Below are 17,573 nucleotides of genomic sequence, written 5' to 3' on the forward strand. Positions count from 1 at the left end.
AGTCTGTTGGTCTGAGTAAAAATGTCTCATCATAGATTTGAGTGAACTTCTTGGATGCTAGGAATGTGACAGTAATGTGTACTCTTTCTCTCTGACTGTCCCCTCCTCCATACCTGTTGACTAGCAAAAACTGAGTTTCCACAGCAGGAACTTTCCCCAGTGTTATAGTACTTTGCAAAAGTACAGAGACTTCTGGGCGGTATTTGCAGGGATGATCGTTGTTCCTCATGGGTCTAATTTGCATGGTCTACCTGCTTCCTCAGATGCGGTGGAAACACAAACAGGATTGCACAACAGAGACTCTTAGTCCCAAGTTTAGTTCCTGAGATTAGTTCTTCTGGTTCCAAAGTGCCTGGAACTGTTGGTCAAAACGGAGCTAAAGTAGAAAACTTGTGTCAAAGGGCATTGGGGCTGATTAGCTCATTTGGGCTGGTTATTTCAGGAGGACTGAACCTCATTGTTCTGGCTTTCGACGTTGCTTTCAACTAAAGCCGGTCAGACGCCATAGACTTCCAACACGCATATTTATCTTTTTACCGTCAAATAATTTTGTTTGTAGGCCTCTCTTTGTACAGATGAGGTGAATGGATGTTTGAATATGTTATGTAAATGTGTATCCATACATCAAGTTCAAATCAAAGTAAGTGAGTTAAAGAAAATTATTCATACCAATTCAAAGTATCAAAACAACAAAACGTTAATAAAAGATAATCAACAAACCCAGAAGCGTGCGGTTGAAAAACTGTTTCTCTGCAGCGTCTCTTTCCTTTGTCACACCTGGTTCAATTAACCGCATGTACACTACGTCTTGGCTGGTATCAGTCTCAGCCAATCAACTACGGCCAAAATATGCTCAAAAAAAAAAAAGGCTCCAATACTCATAGAGATTTTTATGATTCTAGTCTTCACACTAATAAAAAACTAATAGGTCACTAGAGATGTGTTTTATGTACTCTGTGAAATCCATCATAATGGCTTAATCCGAGTACTCATCTGACCTATTTCTTTTATAACCTTCTCCGATTTCCTCCTATTCTGTGGCAGGTGGAGTGCGCTGTTCATAACCCAGAACCCCACATCAACACGGAGAGCACAGCAGACACCCCCATCGTGGGCCACGGCTGTGTCTGGGTGAGACATTTTCCTCGCATCCTTCAGACAAGAAGTACTGTGTTGGATTGTATTTCAGCAGTTACACAAAAAAAGTATCTATCAGGTGTCTCTAAGCATCTAGAGTCCGATATGTCCGTTTTATTTTTAGGAGCAACAGTATTTAAACTTAACCACTTTTTTGTAAGTGAGCCTTAGAGGACTGTTTTTCATTATACTTTCTTAGCAGAGCTGTGTAGCTCCCAGATGCTAAGCTTCTGTTGGTTATTTATTAAAATGCCCAATTTCTCCTCGAGAAAGATAATCAGGGTTTAAAAGTTAATGTCTGAGTACTTGAGTTTTTTCTCAAAATAAACAGTGACAGTGATAACCATGGTAATCTCTGCTAATGCAGTGTTTTGACCATTAGGGAAAACCTTGTAACTGTTAAAGATATAAACACCACTCTAGCGGGTTATTTTCATAGTGAGGTAATATATAAACTGCCGCTAAATTATGTTGAACTGAAATAGGAGAATTAAAATAGTTAGATGTTAGTTGTTTTAACATAATTGAATGTCTCAGGAGTTAAATATTGTTTTATAGTTTTTTGTATACAGTTTTGACATGATTTTGATGTGCACTTATGTAATTATACTTAACACTGTTACTGTTAGGAACATTTCTCTTCTCATAAGTAATGTCTTGAGGGCTCAGCTTTTTTGCTTTCTTACTTTCATAGTCTGCTTTCTTGGCTGGGTATCTTAATTGTGTCTTAACTGTGCTATTTAATTTATACACAGAATAAATAACAATAAATCTACATCAATTATTTAAATTATCCACAGAACACTAAGGTTTCTTACTCTGTTCAGGTTGCAAGTTGTACCAACCAAATGGGCCAGATAGCCATAGTGGCCATGCAGAACTGCAACCCTAAGGTGACAGAGTGTTTCAATGTGGAGTCCCGTATCCTCTGCATGACCTACGTCCCCGCTGAAGTACCCCAGGAGAATGGCGAGAAGGTCCCTGAAAATAACAATGTCCCTCCAGCGAAGGCCAGCGATACGCCCACTGTTTGTCTGGGCATGGAGGAGGGCAGGTACAGATGGTTACATACAGTGTACCCACGCCATGCAATATGTTACTTTTTAAAGGGAGACAGTCTTCTAATTATTTCATCCATAAATATCAGATCATATAATGACGGTATCTGTCCAGCTGCACTAATCTCAGTAGACCAAAATGCAGTGTAGCATTCATTAGTGCCATTGCTGTGTGCATCTGTACGTACTGCATGCAAAATGCCTGCATGTTCTCCTACAAGTTGTCAAAAATCATTGTATTAATTGTAGGAAGTCAGTGAATGCAGTGCACAATTTTCCTCTGTTGAGAAGTCAACCATCGCACATTTCACTTGTTGCAGCTACAAAATACTGTATATTCATTTAAATTGAATTGGCATCAGAAAGGTATAATAGACTTTAATTTAAAACTTGCAGATATCATACATAGTGTCAAATGATTCACACTGTTATGACAATATTGTAATGACTAAAGTCATTATTCTTTTTACCTGTCTCTACTGCTAAATGTTGTTTGATAACATGCTGATAGGAGTGCATATAAAAGTAGCACTTTGTATTATGTGAAGTTCTAATTTCCAATTTAATAATCTCTCGTCCTATTTAGCATCATTGTGTATAAAAGTAGCCAGCGGTCCAAAAAAGTACGCCTGCAGCATTTCTTCACCCCAGACAAATCCACCGTCACCAGCCTGGTCTATAAGAAACACTGTCTGTACGCCGGCCTGGTCAGCGGCTCTGTGGCGATCTACTCCAGATCACAAGGTATGTGTTTCAGGAGGGGAGGGGCTTGTAAAATATGTGTGTCTCTTTTTGTTATATTCTCAGAATTCTACCTTTGTACTGTTTGTTGATGCTCTTAAATGACTATAATTGAGGCAATCATGAGGTTAAATCACTGTTATTGTGCAAAACAGAAATGCATTCATTGGGTTAATTAGATTTGGTTTTTAAACTGTGCAGGCTAACAGTGTTTTCTCAAATATTTAGTCTGCACTAGCCCTGAATTTGGTAACCTTAACCATAATTAGCCATGTACATGAATAAGAGCTCTGTTGCTGACTTGGTGACTTTGTTGTTAGATTTAGCAACTTCCTTCTACAGATCTACAGATCTTTCTGCCAACAGCCAACATTACTTACTAAAAGCAACTAGCAACATGACTTTTACCAACTATAGACATCAAATTTAATCTATTCCTTTAAGTTTTTGATGATAAATTGGCGTGGCTACCTGTTCGTCTATAACAAACTGGGCTCATACAAAGCGTGGCCCAGCTTCCTCTATTAAGTGTTGGAACTGGAGAGATAAGATTATAGATTATATATGGTGATAATAATATGTGGTTTAAAAATTGCTGTATGATGTCATGTGGAGACTTCCTAGTCTACAAAAACATTTGGCACTGAATGAAAAAGGTTTTTCCTGGTAGAGCGCGCTCAGAGATGTTGTTGTTTTGCGGTCCATCGGTCCAACTGCTATTTTCTTTCCCTTAGTCACTTGGTTGCCGTTAGTAAGTCAGAGGCTCGCTCTGTAGCTCGGGGTCAGGGGATCTCCTCTGCTCTGTGTTGAGGTGCTGTTTCCGTTTGCTCGGTTGTCTAGGAGAAGCCAATGTGCACTGACCTATTTAATCTCTTCCCTCCCAAACGAGCACAGGGAAAGAGGAAATGATCTAGGTTGCACACTCTTCTCACAGTCTTTCACATTCTGTGTTTTGTTCCATCTCATACTGGCTTTCATAGCAGTGCAAACAGAGGGTCTCAGAGCTTCCCTCTGTCTGTGCCTCTTTGTTTTTTCTTTTCTTTTGTCTGCTTTTTCACCATCTCATGTAAATTGGGTAAAGATAAACACATATTTCAGAACACGAGTAAACAGAATCCTTGCGATTCTTGGCTTTCAAATATAAGTATGCGTATCACTATCTTCTGATGCCACAGTTGCTAGAGGCTTGTTTTATTAACCGCAGTCACACGTATTCATTTCGCTGCATTTCTTCATGTGATTCAAATCTGATTTCTGGCCTCTAAGAAACTATTTCTGTTCTGTTAAACTGGTCTATCTAGAAAGAGAGAAATAGAAACAGAGACAGGAGGAATATGGATGATGGCCTGGGGACAGAAACACAGAGGGGAAAATATTCTTGCTCCTCCCTCAGTCAAGCTACATTTTGCCTGGTTTGGAAAAAACATACCATCCATATGCAACTGTTCAGGAATGTTTTTTAGGCTATTCATTATACCTTGTTTTGATGCACATGTCACATATTTCCCCCCTTCATTCTCCGCTCACTAATTGTTAGACAATTAGTTGCAGTGAACGCCAGCCTTTGGTGTAACTGAATGTGCCAACAGTTGCAATAGCTTTTCATCATTCATCACCACAAGTGTGTCAAATTAACTCCCAGAAGGAAATCCTGGTCCTGGATATTTTCAGTCTGGTTTGTATGATTTTTTCCCATCAACAGCTCTTGTCACCGTCACTGGAACATGACGCTCTATGCTAAAATGATGACTCATCCTGCATAATTTGTTAGGGAAACTGTTCCCTGCATCACCATTGTAATGCCACTCAAGTACTTTGCCACAGTGACTGGCTTTGGCCATTAACATTTAAAGCAGACCCATGGTTTACATTGTAAAGAGCAAGCAGGCAGAACTAGGAGAAATGATCAGTTTATATTCTTTGATGAACTGTCAGCTGATCAAAGGGGACAGTGAATAGTGACGAGACATCAAAAACTATTGGAACAAACAGCAAAGTTTCTTTGTCTTTAAAGCCTTCGGTGCTGAGGTATCCTGCTTGGAAATGCTTCTCTGCAGTACATGCAGTGTGTCTGAAGCTGGCCAGTCAGCCTCATTCTGCCATGCTTGCTTTTTTTCCTCTGTGACAGACTGTGCGAGAGATGGAGGGAGGCAATGATTCGGCAAAGGTCGCACGTCATAGCCAGGCAGACAGAACATAAACTCTATTGTGCTCCATTCTGCCATCCTGTATCACTTACTTTTTCCTCTTACGAGTATTGTACATCATGTCACAATAAGAAATAAGAGGCTTGTTTAATCAGCTCTCACTGTCAGGTTTATATGCTTGTTTGCACACACGCACGTTATGATGAAAAGTTTGTTGCACTGACATGAAAGAATGCTGCAGTTTAAGAAGTGAGAGATGTGGGCAGACTCACCTCAGCAGTGAAGACTTACATAAGACTGCAAGTTGGCAGTCCTGTCTTTTTTTTCTTTTTGCTTTTCCTCCACTGCTCCTCTCCTTTTTCCTTTTCTCTTCTTTTCATGCACATACACCTACACAGTGTGATTATTACAATAATATACACAGTGCATTGCTGGAATGCTAATCCCACCTAGCTCCTTTAGTTTGGAGATTACACCTACTTCCCCAGTCATTACTGTACCTCTGAAAGAACATCTCTCCCTGCGTGGCACCTCTCTCTTCAATAGCCGCCTTTGTGCCTCCTCTTAAACAAACACTATTGGTGAGGCCTCATTCACTTCCTGGCCTAGATTAGCTAAGGGAATGTGGTATCTGGAGGAAATGAACTTCATATTGAACACTGGGCCCTTCTAGTATAAACCTGTGAGCTAGTACATAACTGTGAGTTAGTTTTTAACATTTTATTGAGAGTGGAATCCAGTATGCATAAATCATTAGTGAATATACAAATATGTGTGTAATCGGTGAATATACATCTGCAAAATAAAGGTAATTAGTGCATATACAAATCTAATACAATCAACATTATCGTTTTAAGATATGTAGAAAATAACACAGTAGAAGAAAAGAAGGAAAGGGGGAAAAAACCCAAAACAAAGCACTCTTTGGATTAAAGTGTGCCAGGCTGATTCCTCAACTTAACCTAACTGAACTTGTAAGTATAAATGCCATCGTATACTGTTATGCACATTCCCATCTTGGTGTGCAAAATATATCAAATGCACAATGTATTTCTTTCCAATAAACCTACATTTCCTCCCATTTTATGACCAAAGTAATTTACATCTAAACAAGTGGATGTAACTGTTGCAGAAATCTAATGTGTTGATATGTATAAAGTCACTGCATGGGGTGTTGGATTGCTGCAGAGCTGGCACTGTAGGTGCCAGCACATGTAGAACAGAGTGTGTAGGAGGTGTGTGTGGGACAGAGCTCAGCTCTGACTAATGCCTCATAGCCCATCTATATTCATAGTGAAGGCTGTGAAAACCATCAATGGCCACTCCACCAGTAATAGCAGAGTTATAAATGCAGATGACCTTTACAGATGACATTTACACTACCACAATATCTTCCACACAAACCATTCTTCTTTAACAATTACAGGAAAATTGCTAGAGGTTTACATTGTACAGAAGAATGCAATAATACCAGTGCAGAGGCTGTAACAAAGCTATTTCTCATTTTAAAAAGATGTACAGTACTGTTCTACTTGGTATGTTGCTTTGTTTTAGTCAGTGTCTCATCCTACTGTATGCAATTTACTGAAGTTTGCATTAGAGATTTGATCCTGACCAGACATGCATTCTTTGTTGGCATATAAACTGCATTTTGTAAATCACATTATATCATGAGTTCTGTCTAGTCCAATACTGAGCTGTCAGTGTTGTGTCTATTACTACAGATGGTTTGTGGAGCTGTGACAAGCCCACGGTGCTGAAGCTGGGAGTCCTCCCAGTCAAGTCCATGCTGGCTGTGGAGGAGCACCTCTGGGCTTCATCAGGTGGACAAGTCTTCATCATCAGCACCCACACACACTGTGTGGAGGTATGTAACCCACCTCTGATACCGTAATGCTACTATTACATATCAAGTCTACATCCTAAAAGGACCAGTGTAGCATTTCATTGTCTGTGTGTGGAGTGAATAACCCTCGGCACATCTCTTGTTATCTGTGTATCTGTCCCAGTTTGCCTGTGTAATTCACACAGGAAACAAGCTCTAATGAAAAGGATGATGACAAAGTTATTCACCCTCCTATTTGTTTGTGAAGTCTGTAGGAAAATCTTTGTTTCTCTTAAGAGTTAGTCAGACTAGGAAAAAAAAATAAAGTCATAGTTTGGAGAGGCCAACTTCAAGGTAAGAGTATGTTGTAATGAGTATTATGTGTTACTGTTTGTTTGAATTTTTCTAAGAGGGAGCAAGTGTGAAGTCAGTAAAGTTTAAAGTCCCTCATAAAGTCCCTTATTTTACCCTCCTCCCACTTCTTCTTTCCATATCCTGGAATATGGATGGTATTCTCTGTGTGTGTGTACTGGTCTGGTTTAGGGAATGGAAGCACCTGCCATGGGGCCAGGAATAGTAACCTTCCTCTGTCATGCACTCACTCATAATCTTTTTAGCCTCATTAAGCTCATTACGTTGGACCACCTGCCTGTCTTGCTCTTTCTCTCACTGAGGACTTACAGTTAGTCCATAGTAGTGACTGTAAGTCAGACAGCGAGGAAGGAATGTTGAGACAGTTACAAATTAATGGGATACTTAACACATAATATAGTAATAATTAATAGTAGATACATTATAAATTACAAGGGTTTACACTTTCAGGACATTACATTTATGTTTCATGCTTGTTATTGCCACATTTTACCAGAGCCCTGTACTAAGACACTTGTGAATGGACTCTCCTCGGCCAAATATAACTCCACCTACACATAGAGCAATGTGTGGTGAGATTATGTAACTTGTGGTGATGGAGAAAGCCCAGTTTATCGGTCTGTGTGCAGAGAGATTTCAAACTTACACTCTGCAGAGATTTGAAACTACTGTCTCTCACACTAATCAACGAAAAGGAAATCTAGAGTTAAAAAAGAGCTTATAAAGTTGATGTAATTTGAGATTTATAAACCAAATTTTAGTAAACAGTGGTAAATACTGCCTTCCTTTTGCTCCCCGTTTTGACCACATCTGACAAGCTCATTATGTTTAGAAATATTGGCATTGTTTATGAATAATCATCTTTCATACATTTTGCCAAAAAAATCTATTTTATAATACACTGTATTGTCTGTTGTGGAAATGTGATTCTTCATTTCATTGGGAAAGCATAATCACAGGGTTCCAGGCATAACAATCAGTGACAATGCCTGGGCTGCTGTAGTCTAAACAGACAATGAAACCAACTTTCTGTGTTGAAATATATTTTCTCCAGTTTGAAGTCACACACAACCAACACAGGACAATCAAAAACACTGTTAAGATTTCGCATATCAATGCAACAAACCAATGTCATAGATGTACAGACAAATAGACTAGAAATGGTGGCAGACATTGCATGTGTAGCAAAAATTTGTTCTTGGTAAATTAGCTGCTAAATTGGAATCACATAGCTGAGTTTCTATATGTCCTATAAAAGTCTTATACTCTTTCAAATGTGTTTAAGTTCCTAAACTCTCAGTTTTCATATCATAAACCTTAAAAGTCTTAAAAAGTTGATATGCTGTTACTGTAGGAGATTATTTCTGTCATGCATACTGTTGTCAAAGGTCTCATGTTCACTCTTGCAAAACTAGTCTTCTATGTCAGTCTATTCACTTAAATCAGCTCTTAATAAAGGTTATTCTAACATTGGCAATATAATGTACATCCTCCCTTAGACTTAAATTATTGTGAATGTGCAGTAACTAATGCCAAAGTTCTGTCACCCTTCCCCCATCTCCTCCATCCAGAGGCAGCTGGAGGCCCACCAGGAGGAGGGTATGGTGGTGTCCCACATGGTGGTGGCCGGCGTGGGCATTTGGATTGCCTTCAGCTCTGGTTCCACTCTTCGCCTTTTCCACACCGAGACCCTGGAGCACCTGCAAGACATTAACATTGCCACACCTGTCCACAATATACTGCCTGGTAAGATATCATTCCATTTTCTAGCTTAATCTTGAGTTTAGGTGTTAATTGTCTATTCATGTAGGTGGTGAAAAACAAGTCAAATTTAAAAACTGTAATTTGTAACTAATAACAAAACATACTATACTGCAGTACTGTAGACATGTTCAGAGGTTTTTGTCATCTGAAGTGAAGTTCTTGTTCTGTGCACAACCTTGTGGTTTAAGATTAAGTCATGGTGATCCTGCAGTCGTACCACCTTTATCACTTCACCAACCACCAGCTTTCAGTTCCCTTTTCCCGCCCTTGAATGTCACTCAGTAATGTGATCAGTATAACCGACCGAGACTGGAAACCGTTTAGAGAGTGTCAAACTGTCTGACAAAGAACAGCAAAGCATAGTTGTTCTCTCTTTTGATATCTGATCTTGTGATCATCCAGTCACATATACAGTACTTATTCAAATACAGCCCTGCATTCGTGGACTGGTGTGCAGGTCCTATGACCTCATGTTTTCAAAGTGCTGTCTTACTTGGTGCCTGTCAGTAATTAGGTAACATCAGTCCAGGTGCTCATCCAGACAGCTCTTGTTATGGCAGGTTTGTCACACCCTCGTCCTCTTTCAAAGGCTCCTCCAGTCTAAACAGTGAATTAGGAACCCCTCATTTTGTCTCTATTTATAGTGTTACATAAAAACATTTGACCTCATCAAGTCAAGTTTTAAGGTAACTGTGTGTGCTTTGGAATGGGCTGTGTTGAAGGAGAATTCAGGCCAGATTGAACAGTTATTTAAAAACATATAAAGGGACGCGCTCTTGATAGACTGGCCAAAGACAGACAACAGTAGTTATGACACATTAAGATATGGATACTTGCAGCTGAGCTAGAAATAACAATATCTCCACTGACAAGCAACCTCAATTTTACCAGAATGAGGTACATACTAACTATAATGACACAATCCTCACAGTTTTTATATGAACTACTCTCTACTGAAGAAATGGTCCCAAACAAAACTGTTAATATTGTCTGTCGTCAGTCTGTGTTTATCTGAGCGATGGGGACATTTTTTTCTAGAAACAGATTGGAAACAGTTGCTGTTGAAATTTTTAAGTGTAATTTTTCAATTCTGTGAGCATCACAAATGGAAATTCCATTCACCTTTATTGTTATTGGGATGAATGCAGAAATCTTCTGACACCATGAAGTGTGAGTGAGGAAATATTGTTTTATTAATTTATGTTAACTTTAATGCACAGACTGAATATAAACAACAATGTAGAAGTATCTGAAGCTTGATTTTTTTTCCCTTCTACAAACATAATATAGCATCACTAGTAAGTACTTTCTACCTGTTTTGAGGAGCAGTTCACTTTACTTACATCATTCCTCGGTAATGGCTGTGGCTCACCTTTGATCTGTGATTGTGTAAGGCATTGCAGATGTAGTAAACTTGTCATTAGTTGGTCGTAGTATCTGCAGAACCATGTCAGAGGTGAAATAAATGAGCCATAGATCACAGATGATTTGACACCAGATGAGTTATTGTAGAGAGCAAATATTTGTTTTAGAGGTGCAGAAGAAGAATTCTAAAGTTTAACTTTATTCATCATCATTTAACACACAATGTGTGCCCAAAACTAGTGTGTTCACATCATACCTAACTCTGATTCTGCATTCCTGCATGTGTCCTTTAGCACTGGTGACACTTATTTTGTTACTACGGCGATTGTTGTCAACACAGGAGATGATACTGTATTTAGCACGTAGCAGTGGGTAGTGAAACAAGGACAGTTTCCTCTCATGTGGGTTTAAGCCAAACATTGTCGCTGAGGATGTTCAAGTCAAATCAAATGACTGTGAAGGCTGAAGTCATCAGAGCAGCGTGCTGCTTTGGATCTTGTAATCTGCTGTGTTACATCAGCCTTGACCCAAAAACGCACTGCCTAAAAGGATGATTGTAGTTTTTTGTTGAGGGGAGATTGCTTATGTTGGTAGGAAGTCCGTATTTGTGTAGTCCATCGCTGCTGTTTTTAATCTCTTTTTCCTCCATGCTGAGTGATAAGGACAGCTGTGGTTTGGCGTGCATTGCATGAAACATTCTTTGTAATATTGTCTTGAAGTTTTATATAAATGTCTTTTGCCAATATACTCTTTGCCTTCCACTTGAAACCAGATCGTACAGTATTTGGCTACTTAAATGGGGTTTGAGTTTTGATATTTGCATATGTGTTTTGTGATGACAGCTGTGGTTTAATCTATACGAAATGCAGTTAATGACTAACCTGCATCTCAGCTTCAGCATCATTAGTACAATACAGTCATTTGGCCAGCTCAGCCTTCATTTGTACAGTACACTCTTCAGGGCAGTTGCTCTGTTATTGCCAGAAAAGTATTAATAACATCCAGAAATCAGAAATACTTGGCAAACAGATGATAAAAGAAGATGTGTGGATGTTTTGTGAAGTCAGAGCCGGGGTAGCTTTTTTCAATCAGGCATTTCTTCTACTTCAGGCATTAATCAGCAGAATGTCAGATCTCATGTAATGAGCTCTCCAGAAATTATTGTAAATGTTATTCAGTTGTTGGAGCTGCTACAAAGACAGGATCTGATGCTGTGGAGGGAGCAAAACAAACTGCAACAAAGAGCCATCCACACATCACAGCTATTTGTATCCATGGCTACAAGTTGTTAACTGGAGCACAGTGATAAACAGCATTTATGAAGCGTCACGCTTATGAATGCAGGAAAATCAGATTTAAGGACTGTACTCGATTTACACATTGTCTTAAGGGTATCCCTTATTGCAAGTAAAAGTGTGAGAGACGACCAACTGCTTGGAGTACTGTACCCACTTTCACTTGATATTGTTTGAGAATCTCACTCTGATACCCAGTGTTTAGAGTTACAAAGTGGAAGGCCTCTTTGTCAGACAGATGTGAATGATAAAAGCAGTCTGCTTTGGGACCTCACTGCCCATATTAGCTAATAGGATCCATGCAACCACAGAGGAAGCTGGTTCTGGGACAGACCACCACACATAAAAGCTTTCCTTCTCCAGGCCTCGCCGTTAAGAGCTCACTTCCTCTGATAACAACAGTGGATGCCTAGTCTGTCACTCAGCATGGAAATCAAAAGTTTTTATCCAAGTTTGAACTACCAACCAGTCTTTCTAGCTGTGGTTTGTTAAGACGTTGCACGCTTGCTTTTCACAGTGGATACTTTAATAGGACAGTGGTATGAAGTCCACCTGTCTGGCGCTATTTCTCTGGTCTGTTGTTATCTTCACTTTTCCAGAACGCTCCACAGTATCATTTATCAGCACTGGTTGCTGCCGTGGAACAGAATGAGGCCAAAAAAAATTGCTGTTTCTTCACAAACTCTGATGTAATTGGAGCTGCCAGCCAAACTGATTGGACATAAGGCACTGTCTGCAATGGATGTGTTAGAGGCAAAGAGTGACGGGTCTTCCATCTGCAATCCCTTCCTCCAAAAATGTTTATTTACTGAGATAGAAGCTAAAAGTAATGACGGCTTATCAGAAAATGGCAAGAAATTACATTATTGTGGTATTTGATGTAGAGAGATGAGTTGGTGCATTACTCTGTTATCCAGGAAGTCCACATTATTATGAAGCAATATTAGATTACTGATCCTAATGCAGTTTTGGCTTATATACAGAACACACAGTCAGACACAGGATTGTTCTAGTGAACAATATCAGCGCAGGGGAAAGAGACGTGGGGCGTTGTCTTCGGTGTGAATGCTTCTGTGAATGGTGCCATGTTGAATGCAGGAGGTGCTCTAGGTGGGGTTCTTCTTCTCATGTTCATGCATGTTGGAGCAATTCTGCTAACTCCCTTCATTTCAGACAGGAGTTTCTTATCCAAGCACTAAACACACAGTGGTTTAATATGCTGTAATAACAGTCATTTTCATTGTAACTCACAGCTAGTGTTACTATAAGAATCCTGCACAGTTCATGTTTAAAAGTAATTTAGGGTTATTAGTAGTTGATTGGGCTGACCTGGTTTGTCCTACTGAATCTCTTTTTAAAGTAAACTAGGACAAGGAATCCACATCACGACCAGCACAACAGCTGTAATGTACAATCTATAAAGTCACATTAAATAAAATATGTGTGTAAATGTGAGGCAGAACACTGTGTAAAGCAGTTAAACATTCATTAAAATTAGCATATTTTAAAAAAAAACACCCTTAATAAGGACTTCAAAAGGCAGTGGTCCTTAATCAAAGCAGACTGGTGGCTGCTGCACTGAGGGTCTAGTCTGCCTTATGTCTGCTGCTCTGTGACCTAAATAAGCAGCCATGCACGGCCTAATGGGAGACAAACATCAGGGGGGGGGGTCGGTAAATAACACCTCCAGCTCGTCTTTGTTTGTACGCTACTATTGTTGCACACCTCCCAACATGGATAACACACTTATTCCTGAATGAGCATGCAATCCCTCAGAGATTCAAGGACTGGATAGACAGGATAAGCCTGGATAATATATTGTAGCTGCACTATGAAGTAGCTCCAGTTAAAACTTGCCTTCTGCTGTGAAAGGTGAAAGATTCATGTGGGAATGAAAGAGGATTCCTCATGATTAATGAGGTATAACATATGATAATAGAAATTATATGTGTGACAGGGTCTTTAATTTACTCTCTGGCTCACTTGCCATACATATCAGCCACAATGGTATTGAGCTATATTTTATAGAAATATAACACCCTGGTCATCAAGTGAGAATTCTGATCTGAATTTAGACGTTGAACACTTAATCAGCTTTATAATTAGAGTAATAAAGGGGGAGTTAGCTTCCATTCATAAAGACTGAAACCATGATTAGTCACATTGTGCTGATATGAGTTATTTCTAGACTGATTGAATGACTGATATAGTGTATTATTGTAATGTATGGGATTTGCTCCTCCCTCCTGCTGTTGATTGTCAGGACTAAGTGTAGATCAAAGTGGTGCTCTGGTGTAGGATCAGGGCCAAAGCTGGTCAGTGTAGACATTCACTCTGGGTTTATTTTAGTTCACCCTCTGGGTGGGGAACTCCAAATATTATGAAAGGAGGAAGTTGAGCAAGGCCCCCAACCAGCAGTCTGTGTGTTTCTGCTCACTCTGGACCCTCATTAGAAGCACATGTGGGCAAGACTCAGGGCCCTGTCTTCATCTGTGGTTTGGAAGGAGAGGAGTGTACCTGGCTGCCTATCTGGCAGGATTCCTGGAAGTATGGCAGTATGGCGTGTGTGCCCCATGCAAAGGGTCACCTCTATTGAGGGGGGGGGGTCAGGCAGAGAGACTGGCAGTAATTTTTCCCTAAAGCCCAAGAGGATTACTTTGAGGGAGGAAATTCAAGTCAAGCTGTTATAGCAGTAATGACTCATGACAGTCCTGCCTCCCACATAGCAGGACTGAAAGGACTGTTTTTGCAAAGCCCCAGATTCTTATTACAATCGTAAAAAATGATGATAAAAATGTCTGACCAGATACCATTTGTTGCATAGTTTATTCCCGACAAAGCTCGTGTTGGGGGATGGTCTGAGATGAGTGCCAAATTCCACATAATAAGTCACCTAACACGATCTGTCAGCAAGCTTGACTTTATTGCCTTCTCTGCTGAAAGGTGCTGTTAACTTAACAATCACCACTTTTACTGTCCGAAGTGCACTGCAGTGATGTTTCTGACCAGGAGGGAAACTAAAAGGTCAGGTCAGATTGTCCTGTTGTAGCTGCCACAAGCTGCTGAATAGAGGCAAAGCTCCTTGCTTAATTACAGCATTACGCTTCACTCACTCTTACATAACACTTTTGTATTTGTTTGTTTGTTTGACTCAAAGCGGACTATAATGGTGCATTTTTCTGTGTTCAGACACTTGAAAAGAGCCGCTTTCATCCAGGCTCCTCTTTACGTTGCCCTGGAGACAAATAACCGTTAAAAATCATCGCTGCTGAAATGCTCCGACTCGCTGAAAAGATACAACTCCCTCCTTCGCACCGCGCTGTATTCAAGCGTGGTGAAGTGGCCCATTAACTGCGCAGTTTTCTAATTTTCCAGGAGACACAAGTGTGCATAAGCACAGTGCGTCTATGTGAGGTCCAATAGATCATACTTCATACTGTAAATCACTTAGGGTGGGAGGATGTGTTTACATTCATTAGCTGTGTCTTTCTACATTTTAATAAAATGTTGATAGATTTACTTTAGAAAGACATTCAATTTATGTAAGATTAAACCAATGTTATGCTTATGTTTTTCCATAGGGAACCAGAGAGTGTCAGTGAGCAGTCTGCTGGTTTGCCATGGTCTACTTCTTGTAGGAACCAACCTGGGGGTGACTGTGGCCCTCTCTGTCCCCAGGCTGCAGGGCATCCCCAAGGTCACAGGTAACGCTGAAACATCACCACAATCACATATCCAGATGTTTTTACATGTGTACATTAGCAAGAGTATTGCAGTTTGTATTCAGTCAACCTTTGTAGTTAATCACTATTTTAGTATTTCTCATTCCTAAGAGTTTCAACAAAAGTTTTTTATAATATTATTCTTTTCAGTTAGTATATATTAACACTCGAAACTCCCAATGAAAAGACTTCATAAACCGATTAAAGGGTGATTTATTATTGTACAGTTATGGGCAAAAAACAGCAACAAATCAGACATTTGAAAAAGTTGCTGTTTATTACTTTCAAAACTCAGATATATACATCTGCAAATACACAACAAATATGTAAAATATAAATGACTTTTTAAGTGGCTGTACTTGTTCTCAGGTCGGGGTATGGTGTCCCTGCACGCTCACAGCGGTCCAGTCAAGTTCCTCAGTGTGGCAGCTGCTGTGTGTAACCGTCTCTCCAGCCTTCCATCCTCCACCCCTCCCACCTCGGTCCAGCCAACAGAGGCAGAGGATGGAGAGAGCATTCAGCCCCCTTCAGATATAGCTCTGACTCCCCCTCGGGGACGAGGCGTGTGGTTGGGAGAGGCAGGTTGCACCACTATGGCTCTCCAGGACTCCCTGTCCTCCTCTTCTTGCGGCTCCCTAGCACAGTCCCAGGGCTCTTTGGAGCACGGACCTGAGGACGGGGCGCTTTATGACGTGCTCCATGATCCAGTCCACCACCAAAGGGGCCGCCGGGCCAGCAAGGTTGACGTTAGCTCTCTGCTGGTGGTATCCGGAGGTTCAGGCCACCGCAGGGTCAACAAAAAAACCAAACAGTCACGCCATGAGGACACCACCTCTACCATCATGATCTGGCAGATCCCCTTACTCAATATGTGACACACCACCACCTCGGTAATTTAGTAAAAAAAAAAACTTTTTTACTACTCACCTATAGAAAATATAATTGCACAACATATAAGGATCTTACCTACTGTATGTCTCTTGTCTCTTTTCAGGTTGAAACTGTCACAAGGAGATCTGGTGTACCACTTTACTGAATATTTCGCATCAATCAAAACAACTAAATGTCTTATTTAAACCAGACCTGCATCAGGCACTCCACAGTATTCCCAAGATGTTTCTGATGATGTCTCTTACCATTTAAAAACAAAACAAAACAAAGGATCAACATAACCACTCAATAATGATGCTTGACAGTGCGAAAGACCAGCCTACAGACCAGTCAAAAAGACTTAAGGATGAAAACACTGAAATGTCTTTAATTTCACCCTCCGATAAAGTTGGTTGTTGTTCTTTAACTAATACATTACTCTCCAGTGTTTGTGTCACACAAGTTGACTGTACAGGACTGCAGTATTTAAATCAGTGTTGAAAATAATTATTTTAGGGTGTAAGGGATGACTGCTTGAAAGGAGTGTAAGGTAACGATGGGGCTTTGAATCTGTTACATAAATGTTTTATTCAGATTAGGGTTAGGTTTTGGGCAGATTTTTATATCATCTGTCATGGCCAGAGTTGTAAATATGAAGTATGACAACTCAGGATTACATGTGTATGTGTTTTGGGCTCGGACAAAGGATGTTTATATGGAACTATCCTTTTATCACTGGACCACTGAAACTAGTCCTAGCATTCTGTTAACAGAGAAAAGGGATAAAAGGTGAATTATTGATGACTGAATTAGTTTGGAAAGGTTTGATGAGATCCCTGGCTGGCCAGGTTTCTATATATATGAAAGGTATGAAAGAGATGTTATCACCTGGAGGGATTTTTTTTTTTGTTTAGCCCTAATGCATCTTCGTTTCCCACTTAAGGATGTTTAAAAAAAGATAAAAAGCTTTATACTGTCACAATTTATATGTACTGTACTTCTGCTATGTATATTAACAAATCCATAAACATTGTTTTATTGAGCAACAGTGTGTACTTCATGTGATTTTAAAAGCATTTTTCATTAGAATATCCACTTATTTTGAGTTATTATCTACCAGTAGTCTTCTTTGGTAAAAACACTTCAACCATGTGGCAACTTTTCTGCAGTGTTGGCAAGTTTCCAGCACAAGAAAATAATGCAGAGGATTTGACATGTTGGTTAAACACCAAAAGCTAACAGATATTCAAAACAAGTAGCGGTTTCAGAAGATAAAG

General features: G+C 39.9%; 1 protein-coding gene across 2 annotated transcripts in view; it reads left to right on the forward strand.

Annotated features, from left to right (window-relative positions):
* The window catches only part of arhgef10 (Rho guanine nucleotide exchange factor (GEF) 10), a 56,274-nt gene extending 38,936 nt beyond the window's left edge, over positions 1 to 17,338 (forward strand). For both annotated transcript variants that reach the window (XM_044374190.1, XM_044374191.1), the window contains 8 exons: positions 1,045 to 1,131; positions 1,965 to 2,191; positions 2,782 to 2,939; positions 6,808 to 6,950; positions 8,852 to 9,026; positions 15,286 to 15,408; positions 15,796 to 16,316; positions 16,421 to 17,338. In XM_044374190.1, coding sequence (XP_044230125.1) covers positions 1,045 to 1,131; positions 1,965 to 2,191; positions 2,782 to 2,939; positions 6,808 to 6,950; positions 8,852 to 9,026; positions 15,286 to 15,408; positions 15,796 to 16,301 — 1,419 coding nt within the window. In that variant the 3' untranslated portion in view covers positions 16,302 to 16,316; positions 16,421 to 17,338. The remainder of the gene's footprint in view (positions 1 to 1,044; positions 1,132 to 1,964; positions 2,192 to 2,781; positions 2,940 to 6,807; positions 6,951 to 8,851; positions 9,027 to 15,285; positions 15,409 to 15,795; positions 16,317 to 16,420) is intronic.
* The last annotated feature ends 235 nt before the right edge of the window (positions 17,339 to 17,573 follow it).

The sequence above is a fragment of the Thunnus albacares genome, chromosome 15 (assembly GCF_914725855.1).
Source record: "Thunnus albacares chromosome 15, fThuAlb1.1, whole genome shotgun sequence".
In the NCBI taxonomy this organism is placed as follows: domain Eukaryota; kingdom Metazoa; phylum Chordata; class Actinopteri; order Scombriformes; family Scombridae; genus Thunnus; species Thunnus albacares.